The sequence below is a fragment of the Gallinula chloropus genome (genome assembly GCF_964237585.1).
Source record: "Gallinula chloropus genome assembly, chromosome: 3".
Classification (NCBI taxonomy): domain Eukaryota; kingdom Metazoa; phylum Chordata; class Aves; order Gruiformes; family Rallidae; genus Gallinula; species Gallinula chloropus.
Window position 1 is genome coordinate 121,974,267 of NC_140087.1, and position 12,222 is coordinate 121,986,488.

At 51.7% G+C, this 12,222-nt stretch overlaps 1 protein-coding gene across 1 annotated transcript; it reads left to right on the forward strand.

Annotated features, from left to right (window-relative positions):
* Window positions 1–4,858: 4,858 nt before the first annotated feature.
* On the forward strand, window positions 4,859–12,151 carry LOC311189531 (interferon-induced very large GTPase 1-like; the record flags this gene model as incomplete). The annotated part of the gene is made up of 1 exon (XM_084261194.1): window positions 4,859–12,151. The coding sequence occupies one exon, from the start codon at window positions 4,859–4,861 to the stop codon at window positions 12,149–12,151; it is 7,293 nt and encodes a 2,430-aa protein (XP_084117320.1).
* Window positions 12,152–12,222: the final 71 nt, after the last annotated feature.

The window sequence follows — 12,222 nt, forward strand, 5'->3', positions numbered from 1 at the left end:
CCAGCCGGGGATGATCCTGCCTGCCCCACGCACCACCCAGCCCCTCAGAGGGTCAGGAGGGGTGTGCTGGCCTGAAGCCCCTCTGTGCTGGGGGTGGGGTCTGCAGGGCTGTGCATGCTCCTGGTGCTGCTTGCTTCCCTGCTCTGGAGACAGGAAACGTGGCTGGGATGTGTGAGAGAGAGACCAGGAGGTGGGATGGGAGAGGGAGCGGGAGGTGGGATGGGAGAGGGACCGGGAGGTGGGAAGGCAGCTCTGCAGTTGCTCTCAGGGCCTCAGAAGCAGAAACAGATACTTTGGGCAGCATCCCAGTGGCCACCTTTCCCACGGGATGCTGTCAGGTTATTGGGGTGCGGAGGTGATGGGTGCTGGGGCGCAGTCCTTGGGCTGGTGGCACGGGCAGCTTGGGTAGTGGTGCCTACCTCCTGCACTGCTCCTTAGACATTGGGGCAGCACTGGGGTAATGAGTGGCATTCATGCAACATCCTGCTCTGTCCTGAAGCCTGGGAGGAGAGATTTTCCTTTTCCTTTCCATGGGGTTGGGATTCTCCTCTCCCAGCCTCTCCTATGGTCAAACCTCACCACCCAAAGTCCCTGGAGCAGCCTCTCCAAGGCACGAGCACCCCCAGAGCCCAGTTCCCCTCTGGCAGGGCTGGGGAAAGCACTCCTGAGGGGCTGTTCTGGTGAAGCTGGGTGCAGGCAGGCCCATGGCCACTTGTGCCACGGGCCTTATGCTTCCCTCTTCCACCCCTGAGGAGGAAAGCGATCCCGAGTTACTGTGTCAGCAGCTTCAGGGTTCTCTGTGTGCACAGACACAGTTGCATCTGGCTTCTTCCGTATCCTTGAAGAAATCTGAAGTGTGCTGGGGCTTCAGAGCGTGCCAGGGTGCTGGTTCAGGGTCTGGCTGGGCTGGTGTTCCCCACTCAGCCGTGTGGTGCCGCTTTGGGCATCTGAGGCTGAAACAGCGTCAGTACCGGGGTAACGGGTGAGGAGCCAGGAGGGGACAGAGCTGGGACCCGAGTGGGCCGTGTCGTCACGCCGTGCGATCAGAGCTGGGTGGAAGGAGCACACAGCTCTCCTGCGCTCGCTAAACTCTCCTCATCTCCACCCAGGAGTTCTTCTGGCTTCTGCTTTTCCACTTCTCCACCCCGTCCCACTGGCAGGAGAGCACGAGCTGCTGTGGGGGCTGAGCTGCTGGTGGGAGCCACCCCCCGCCGTGTTTCTCTCCCTCCCTTCGGGGGCTTCAGCTTCACCCTCAGCAGCGGTTGTGCGATTGGCGCGGTTCAACCCTGGCGTGGGGTATCTCAGCGGCAGCTGAACCAGCCCCTGCCAGTCTGCCCAGCTCTATAGGGAGCGTGATGCTGTGTGGTGTGGGATATCCCTCGGCCAGCAGTATGGGGTATCCCTCAGCCAGTGATGTGGGGTATCCTGAACGACCTGTCAGCAAGCAGTAGCTCTCTCAAGAGGGGCTGACATGGCGTATGCTGGAGTTGGAGTAACAGACCCAACTGGGATCAATATGATCAGTGCTGAGCTCCTTTATGGAAACACCCCCACAGCTTATACAGGTTTCTCTGTCAGTACACGAGTTCCATTCCATTGCTATTGCTGAGATGCTCTGTTCACCTGCCTTTCATGCGCCTCACTGTTGCTGATAATTGGTTGGGCTACACAGTCACCTGGTTCCTTTTTAAGGCAGCTGGTAACATTCTTGCAGTTTCTTATCTCACAAGCTTGTCTCTTACAAGCTGTTTCATGTTACTGCACAGTGACATGTCTCTGCAAGCTTCCCCAGGCCTGAGTATATGGGGTCAGCAATAAATGTGGATGGGCCACAAGCCCACTCCTCTCAAGAGACATTGCTACAGACCTTGGCGTTGCCAGGGCAACGGCGGCCCCAGCACCGCCCTTGGCCTTGCAGAAGCCTCAGGGAGGGCAGGGGCCTGTGGCTGCCCATGGGACACAGAGAGGGGAGGCCAGGGCATGGGCACTGCTGGCACCGCAGCTCGTCCGGCCGGGCAGGCAGGTTGTGTCTCTCCTCAGCCGGGGAACTGTCCCACCTGCCGGCAGCCTCTGAGGCCGCAGATGCCCATGGGCTGCGCCAGGCAGAGGGCTGGGCCCAGGGAGAGTGAGGTGACCCAGGCCGGGGGCCTGCAGGGAGTGTGGCTGTGCAAGTCTCTGGCTGCAGGGAGTGCCTGGGCCTGATCCTGACAGCGGCTGCTGGCGGCGATTCCGCCTCTGCGGGCTGTGAGCAGCTGGCCTGATGGCTGTGGACGGGTGTCACTTGTCTCCAAGGGGGACAAGAGCTGGCAGGCCTCATTGACAGGGCTTGAAACCAGGTAGGAAGGGGGAAGGGGATATAATGAGGCTCGTTAGGGGAGAGCAAGTGGCCTCAGGCTTTGTACTAGATTGAAAGGGGGAAGAGGGTAAAATTCAACGATATCAAGAAGGGCCTGAGGATGCTGAAATTCTGCAAGATTGTAGGGAAATCCCTCTGAAGTGTCCCATAGGAACTGGTGGGGACTCCTCAGAGAAGGTAGTATTGCTGACCCCCCTTCCAGAACCTTCTAATGTCCCTGTAGGAAACAATAGGGGAAAACTTCAGATTCCTCCCAGAGGGAGGGCTCCTCAAAAAAGGTGGTGAGTCAGAAAGCCCAGCTGCAGTGTCTTTACCCCAACGTGCACAGCACGGGTAACAAGCTGGAGGAGTTGGAAACTGTGATGTCACTGGAAAATGATGATCCAGCTGCAATGACAGAAACATGGTGGGATGGTTCCCCCAGCTGGAACACCCCTGTAGAAGGGTGTCACCTTTTTGGAAGGGATAGGCTGGGAAGGAAGGGTGGGGGAGTTGCCCACTGTGTTAAAAAGTGGGTAGACTGTGAGGAGCTCTCTCTGGAAGGTGGCCAGGAGCAGGTTGAGAGCCTGTGGGTCAGGACTAGGGATGGGGCTAATAAAGAGCAGCTGGTGATAGGGGTCTACTACAGGCCACCTGATCAAGGAGAGACTTCCCAGTGGATGGAAGTCCTCAAGCCCTTGGCTTGCTTCTAAGTGGCACCACCGCAATTCCCATTGTTCCCTCAAATGCCAGAGCCCATTCCCATGGTCCCAGTGTGATGAATTGTGCAACATCCTTGTCTCTAGCTTGTAAAGACTTGGATTTGAGGGATGGACCACTTGGTGGGCGAGGAATTGGCTGAATGGTCGCACTCAGAGAGTTGTGGTCAATGGCTCAATGTCGATTGGAGGCCAGCAAAAAGCCATGTTCCTCAGGGGTGGAGAGGTGCTGGGAGGTAGAAATACTTCCTGGGGAGGGGGGAGACCCTGGCTCAGGGTGCCCAGAGAAGCTGGGGCTGCCCTGGGATCCCTGCAGGGCTCAAGGCCAGGTTGAATGGGGCTTGGGGCACACTGGAGAGCATGAATCTCTTTGGTACCCAACTGAATTGAGACAGGGACAGTCGGCAGGTTTGTACTGTAGTTAAAAAACCAAAGGAATAACAGTGGAAAGGACCATGGACCGTGGGAGTGTCAGCTCTGTTATGGTCACCTGTCAAGGACCTTTTGGATGCATGTGGGATAATAAGCAATGGGAGAAGCCATAAACAGAACCACACAGGGACACAAAGTGGATAGACAAGGAGTCCCAGAGACAATGCCAAAGGCCCCAGGTCTCCAGTCACTAACGATGGGCCAACAGGATGCTCCGGGTGCAGCTCCAGACATGGACAACCTGGATTTTTCCCATCCATTGGAGTGGGAATGATGTGTGTCCCAAGAATCAGCTCCTGGGGCCAACAGGCAAGTGAAGCAACTGAAAAAGGACCACAGGTCACAACCCGTGTACCCAGAGCTTGGTATTTGGGGTGAGTGTGTCCTGAGAGCGGGGGGTGCCCTTGAGATGAGCATGTGAGTGTGTGCCTCTGTGTGCTGGTGAGCACCAAGCTGCACCAGCCAGCGAGAGGAGAGCCGTGGGGCTGGTAAGAGGGTGCAGGAGGCAGGCAGGGGTGTTGGATGGATGGAGGGTCTGTGCTGGTGCTCAAGGGATCTGAGGATGCCCACAGCTGTCAGTGCTTATGGATTTATGAGTCCTGTTGGGTATACATGGGTGCTGTTGATGGCAGCACCTTGTCCACAGCAGGTTGTGTGTGTCGTGTGATGCTGTCTCTGGGGTACACACTCAGTTTCAAGGCTGAAATGGCAAATGGGAAAGCAGTGGGCATGTCCACATGCCAGACAGAGATTCCCCATGTCTTGTGCTGTCCCAGGCTGAGTTCCAGCAGGTGGAATCAGTCTGCTGCTGCAGAGTCATGGCCTCTTCCAGCTGGATCAACAGCTGGCTGGACATGAGCCACTACAAGGACATAGAGATGTTGGAGCGTGTCCAGCGAAGGGTTACAATGCTGGGGAAGGGTTTGGAAGATAAATCTTATGAGGAGCAGTGGAGGGAGATGGGACAGTTCATTTCGGAGAAAAAGATTGCGGGGAGACCTCAGTAGCTCTCTACAGCTACATAAAAGGTGGTTGCAGTGAGGTGGAGGTTAGGCTCCTCACCCTGGTAGCCACTGATAGGACAAGGGGAAATGGCCTGAACTTGTGTCAGGAACAGCTTAGGTGGGATATTAGGAATGATGTCCATACTGAAAGGGCTGTCAGAGACTGGCCCAGGCTGCCCAGGGAGAGGCTGAGTCACCATCCCTGGAAAAGTGTAAACAAAGAGTAGGTGTTATAATTGAAGACATGGTCTGGTGTTGAGTCTAGTAGGGCTGCACAGATGATTGGACTTGATGATCTTGCAGGTCCTTTCCAAGCAAAACTATTCCATGATTCTGTGAAATAAAGTCTGTTTTGCTCTTCCACAGCCATGGATTCACAGGCAGACATGCCAGAGGATGACGAAAAGGGCAATCTTGCTAAAAAACTACTGGCAGAAGCATGTGAGAAGGAAGGACTGGATGCTAGATACTGGCTTCCCAAACTGTTTGAGGTACTGGGAGTCAAGACCAGAGAAGCCCTAAAATACCTGCAAAATGAAGACTACCTTAAGCTGGAGTGCAAAGTACAGCACTCCTGGGAAAAAAAGGCGCTCCGAAAACTCCTGAAACTAACAGACACCAAAGAAAGTTTGGAGGAGCTGCAGAAGAAGCGCTTGGAGATGGCAAAGCAGAGACAAGAAGAGGCCAAGCGCGTCCTGGAGGAGCTGAAAGCCATGCACAACAGCCACAAGCACAGCGATGATGCTGTAAAACAGAAAGAGGAGGCTCTGTGGCAAGCCATGGAGATTCCCAAAGAGTACTGGGCCCCACCAGAGAAGCCCTTGGCGCAGGTGCTGGAGAGCATCCAGAAGCAGCTGGAGCAGCAGGAGTCCTCAGTGGGCAAAGGTGAGAATGTCCCTGACGCTGAGGTCCTGAGGCGGGCGTCGGGGGGGCTGGCCCTGCAAGGCATTTACAGAACCAGCAACATGGAGGATGTGCTGGCAAAGCGAGACCAGCTCATCAGGGTGCCCAACGGATTCAAGCTCGCTGGTCCAGAGCAAGGGTCGCTGCTTGAGAGGAAGGAGTTCTCCTCCTCGGAAGCAGAAGCCACTTTCACCAAGTCCGTGGAGCAGCTGGGGTTCAGCATCAGCGTTTCTGCCAAGCGTGGGTTCCGGGGGTTTCATGCTGAACTTGGTGGAGATTACAGCAGCTCCTCAAAGTCACAGGACACCCGCCAGTCCCGCTCTGAGAAGAGCTACTTTTGCACCACCAAGTACCAGTACATCCCTCTGGCCTCCTGCTACTTCCAAAGGCATCAGCTTCGCCTCTCGGATGTCGCCCTGCGGGAGCTGCAAGAGCTCGAGCAGCTTCTGAGCATCACCCCGGAAGCAGACAGGCCCAACATGCTGAAGAGCAGGTGCGGCAGCTTCTTCAGCAGGTTCGGGTCCCACGCAAACCAGGGTCCCCTCCACTTTGGGGGGATCTTCTGGTGGAAAGCATCTACGGAAGGATTCAGAGCTGAGCAGCGGGAAGAGATGAAGCGTCAGGCATTGGAAGCGCTGAACAGCTACGTCAGGGCCAGCTTCAGCAGCTTCATTGTCAAAGCGGGAGCGAGCATGGATGCTTCCAAATCCAGCTCATCGGCTTCTTCTCAGGCAAGAGATGGAACAAGTGCCCACACAGCGGTTCAGCTCTCTGTGACCAACACAGGGGGCCCATCAGAGACGGATTCTCTTCCTCAGTGGAGACTGGGGCTTGTAGCTAATAACACAACCTGGTGTGTTATTGACCGAGGCTTCCAGCTGATCCCAGTGTGGGATATAATCCTGTCCAATCACAGCAGTGATTTTAAGTCCATCTATCAAATGAGTAGCAGCCTCAGGGCTGCATATGAAGCGCTGACGAATCTCCATGTCGGCACCATGTTTGGAGAGGACCTGCTCAGTGCAGAAGAAGAGGCCAAAGCGTTCATGGAGAGTGTGAAGTCCTGGGAGGCGAAGGTGGATGAAAGAAAACTGGTCACCTTGATAGATCTCAAACAGAAACTGAATGAAAGAACCAAAAACCACAGTGTCTGGATCAACGTGTGCCTGTCGGACAAAGCGCTGCAGGAGATCCTGGCCAATACCGTTGTGTATTACACGAGGTCACCCCCAGCAAACATCACCTACATCAGGTCTCTGTTCAGGAGCCTCCTGGATCCTCATATCTACTCTGTCAAGGACTTCCCCAGGTCTTCCTTCATTATGCAGTGGGTCTTCCATACTGACCATGAGCTTCCTGAAACTCCCAATATTTCTGAGCTTGAAGATCTCATCAAGACGATGCTGCAAATGAAGGAGCACATCCAGGATGTCAACTATGCACCAGAATCGTCTGCATCTACCGTTCATGAAGCAAAGATAAAAGCCACCTTGACCACAAGCCTAGCTCTTTATTCCTTACTGCAGTTTCTCAGGGAAAGGGCCCAGAAAGACATAGAACTGTTGGTGCTCTTAATTACAACCAGCACGGGCTACCAGGTGGAAAGCAACACTTTCCAGCACCTCCTTGGATACCCAGAAATTGACTTCATGATAAATGAAATGCAAACAGGGCATCAGGAGTATCTGAGCCTGAAGGAGCAAGATGTTTACAGAGCCCAGGCCTTCCTGCTGCATCTGGGTCTAACTGTAACACCCAAACATAAAGGGGTGTCCTTTGAGCAGAAGAATAAGCGTTTAGCTTTCATGGAAGATCAGATGAAAGACTTATGGTCCACAGAGATAAAAACTCTCCTTGGGAAGCACGGTGCCTGCAAAGACTGGGAAATGCTGGAAAGGGACTTGAATTCCCTCATCAGTGGGTGCTTGGATCAAACATGTGATGATCAGAAGAAAAAGAGTATCATCAAGGACATGGAAGACGCTTTTCAAAGAACGGAGCCTCCCAATCGGTCCCAACCCGCATCAGATGGCAGCAAATCCAGAGCAACCCCGGTCATGGCAAACCAAGAGTTCCTCCACTTGCTTAAGCGCCTCGGCCTAGAAAGTCACTACCCAAGAAAGATGGGGACAGAAGATTTCCACATCATCTACAAGACATCTTTACACGACAGCCAGCCCAGCAGGGAAAAGGAGCTACCCTTTTACTTCTTGCAAAAGCTACTGACTGTGGATTATCGGGTGAGGTACCTGACTTGCAAAGACAAGAGCACCCCAGAACCTGCACGCGTGCCCAACATCACACCGCAAAAACATGAAGCCTCGGATTCTTTTGACGACTTCTTCACTGATTTGCAGGAAGAAGCCCGTGGATCTGCAGCCCAGGAGAGTCACGTGCACCCCATGGACCTGCAGATGGCAATTTTTCATTGTGCCGATGATTTCATGAGACAGTACATTTCAACCAAGCTTGCTTTCTGCCAGTTTGCACTACCTCTGCTGGTACCGAACCCGTGCACTTCCCAGATAGAGTACCCCCTCTGGGCCCTCAGCCAAATCAAAAAGAGCTGGAAAGGGGCTGAGAAGGTAGGAGAGGAGACCAGGATTACCAGCTACAAAAACAAACTCATGTACCAGGCAGAGACACCCATCGTGTCCTTCATTCGGATCGGCAGTTCTCCCTCCTCTTCCAAGTCTCAGATCCTGAATGCCCTGCTGAGCAAACAAAAACACAACACCTTTTTCCACCGACACTGCAAAGGCAGCACCAAAGACTGTCTGCTGATGAAAGGTGTTGTGGAGATCTCCTGGTACTGTCCCCGCGGTAGCGACGACGACAGCTTTGGCTGCTGTGTTGCTTTCTGTAACCTGCACGGAGATGCACGGGACCATGAGGAACAGCTGCAGTTTCTACAGGAGATATCTGCTGTGAACGTGGTTCTTGTCTGCGAGACTGATCAGAGTGACAAGAAAGGGGTGAAAATGTTACGTGACCTGTGGGAGTCCCAAAGGCCTTTGGTCTGTCTGTTCAGTGAGAAAGAGAACGTTCCAGCTGGCCGATCCAGTCAAAACATTAAAATAGGGATCAAGAACAGAAATGAGGCAGAATTGATGGATGAGCTGACAAGAACAATCAGGGATCTCCTGGAAGGGTCTAACACGCGTTTCAGCCTCGATGCCTGCCTGGACAACGCTCGCAAGCACGGGTTCTTAGTCGATGAAGATACACAGGAGTGTGTGAGAGCCAAAGAAAAGGCAAAGGAGCTGGTGAAGCTTCTGAAGAAAGAGAAGTTGTCTCAGATCAAAGCCCAGCTGCTGCCTCTTCAAGGAGAACTCTGGCACACGTGGTGCAAAAAGGACAAAGAACTCACTCGCCTGCAGGAAAAGGGGAACAAGAGCATCGAGCATCATCGGAGTCAAATTGAATCAGAGAAGTTGACAATAAGAAGGAAGCAACTAGACAAAGCATTCCCCTTCAATCAGCTGATGAGTTCGGTCCTCAGCTTTCTTCAGACACAGCCAGTGGATACCAAGAAATACTTCCTACAGTGGATGAAGGTCTTCATGGATGACCTGACCTCCGATCACCTTGATGAACTGAAGAGACAATATCACCAGTTATGGTTTGAAATCCGGGCAATAAAGAAAAACAATGAGCAAACCAACCTGAAACCCACATTGCTGAGCAGGTTAGATGCCCTCTCCGATGAAATCAATGATTCCTCCATTGGCCTTGAGCATGTTTTGAGAGAGGTAGGGCAGATTTATGAAGCTCTGGAATCAATGGACTCAAAGGATAAATGTATTGCCAAGCTACCTGAGATTGCAGCTGATCTGATGGCTTCAGGGTATCCCATTGAGCTGATGGATGGTGATGCTTCTTACCTACCGTTGCGATGGGTTGCAGCAATCTTTGACAAATTAGTTGAGAAGCTGGGGGACAAACGAGTATTTGTTCTTTCAGTGCTTGGCATCCAGAGCACAGGGAAGTCAACCCTGTTGAATGCCATGTTTGGCCTTCAGTTTAACGTCAGTGCAGGGAGATGCACCCGGGGAGCGTTTATGCAGCTACTTAAAGTGGACGAGAAGCTGCAGCAGGATGTGCACTTTGATTACATGCTTGTGGTTGACACAGAGGGGCTTCGTGCCATAGAGATGGTCAATAAGCAGTCCCTTAATCATGACAACGAGCTGGCCACCTTTGTCATTGGCATCGGCAACATGACTCTGATCAACATCTTTGGAGAAAACCCTTCAGAAATGCAGGATGTCCTGCAGATTGCTGTGCAGGCTTTCCTGAGGATGAAGCAAGTACATCTGTCTCCAAGCTGCCTGTTTGTGCACCAGAATGTGGGAGAAATAACTGCCGAGGAACAGAACATGGAAGGACAACGACGTCTGCAGGAAAAGCTGGATGAAATGACCTTGACAGCCGCCCAGCAGGAATTCTGTGACGTTTCCTGCTTCAGCGACGTCATCCGCTTTGACGTGAACACCCACATTCATTACTTTGCTCACCTGTGGGAAGGAAACCCCCCAATGGCACCACCCAACCCCACCTACAGCCAGAATGTCCAGGAACTAACGAGCAAAATTCTCCAGGCTGCCCAGAAGGAGTCTCAGGGCAGTATTTTGAAGCTCTCGAGCTTGAGTGTCCGCATTAGGGACCTCTGGAATGCTTTGCTGAATGAAAACTTCATTTTCAGCTTCAAGAACTCAGTGGAGATTGCTGCGTACAAGAGACTGGAAACCGCCTTTAGCCAGTGGACCTGGCAGCTGAGGAGTCACATCCTGGACTTGCAAATGAAACTGGACAATAGAATTCGGAATGGGGACTTGCAGCTAGTCACCATGGAATCCCTTGAGAAACAAGTGCAAGAGACAAGCGACACCATCATGAAAGCCCTGGAGAAGTATTTCAGTGAGGACAAAGACTGCGAGATACTGGTCCAGTGGAAAACCAGCATGGAACTGAAGCTGAAAGAGCTAAAAGAATCTCTTCTTCTGGAAACGAGAAAGAAGTGTGAGAATCTCATTGAACTAAAGAAGAACCAGAGTAAACTGGATGAAAGGAGGTCAGATTATGAAAACAAGCTCCTGAAAAGGAGCCATGAGCTGGCTCTGTCTCTAAAATGCCAGAGACTCAGTGAAAGAGAACTGAGAGACAACTTCCTTGCTCTCTGGGCAAGATGGATTGCTGAAGTCTCCTCTACCACTCCGCCTCTGGAAGAGGTTGATATCGATGTGGAAATAGAAGATGTCCTTCTAGATCACTTTAAGGAGCCCAACTTGCATGAACGAATCAGGACATTGGCCAAATACAGAACATTTCCTGTTGACTTCAAGAGACATGTTTCCAAGAAAAAATGCTGGGAAATCTATCAAGGGAATTGTGATGACATAAAGCACATTACGGATAAGATCATAGAGCGTGTGATGGCAAACATTGATAGGAAGGAAAAGGAGAAAAGGGATTACAATGCAAGTTTTATTCACGAAATACTAAATGAAGTTCAGAAAGGTATGAACTCGGTCAATGCAAACTATAGATTTACTAATGATTACAGGATAGATCTGTCAGTGTTCCTGTGCAGAAGAGCAGCAGAAAGGTTTAAAGCCATGCACAAGGCATTCAGAAAAGCAAATGATCCGACCTTCTACCTGGCGAGCAAGAGAGAAGATTTCTTCAAGTGTTTCCAGATTTCCTGCCAGGGAGCCACTTCTATCACCACATTTGCTGTTTTCCTGTGTGACAAGATCAGTCCAGCTCTTCACCATGCGGTCTATGAGAAGGCAGCTCTTGACATAGCTCGAGACATGAAGGCTAAAGTCCCGGATTTCGGAGGCAATAGATCCTCTCTGGAAGCTTGCATACTGAGATACCTGGCAGAAGAAGAAAATTTTGAGAAATTCAAGAAGTACCTCAATGACCCAGGAGAGTTTTTGCAGAGTTACATTGAGATGCGTGTTCGTGGGTACTGTTTGGATGAGAACAGGAGGCTGGAGAAGTTCTTAGATGAGTCCCTTAACCACCACTATGAGAGCATCCAGAAAGCTGTTTTTACATCAACCAACATTGTCAAAGACAGACAAGACAGAGAAGACAAAATCTCTCTTTGGCTGGATGAGTTTTGCAGCGCTCTTGGAGAGGTGCTAAACCTGCCCAGAAGGGACCTGAAGGGCATTGAGCATCAGGAGATAACAGACATAGAGTTCCTGAAGAATGCCGTGATGGAAGCACTGACTCCCCTGAAAGACAAGCTCAAGGAAGAGTTTGCTAGAGCTGATCTGAGCTCGTTTGAAGAGCAGCCTCACACAATCCTGGCCGAGCAGTTTGCAGGGTGCTTGGAGCAGTGTCCCTTCTGTGGGGCTGTTTGTACAAACACCATGCCCAATCACGATGGAGATCACCAGGTTGCCTTCCATCGTCCGCAAGTTTTAATGGGATGGCATTGGCATAACACAAACCATCTGCCCATTGATTTTTGTTCCAGTTTGGTTGCAAGCGACTGTTCATTCCTGATCGCTACAGACACACGGATCTCCTACAAGAGATACCGGGATGCAGGACCTCCCTATTCCACTTGGAACATTACTCCTGATACGTCCATGCAAAAGTACTGGAAATGGTTTGTGTGTCATTTCAGGTCAGAGCTAGAAAATCAGTACAATAGGAAATTTCAAGGCAGAGGAGCAATCCCTGCTCAATGGGAGAATATCAGGAAGCAGGAAGCACTGCGTGAACTGGAGAAGCTTTAGGCCAAGTCAATATGAAGGCAGAAACGCAACTGCTTTGCCTTTTAGAACAGAGGAGAAGTCTGTCTGCAAAT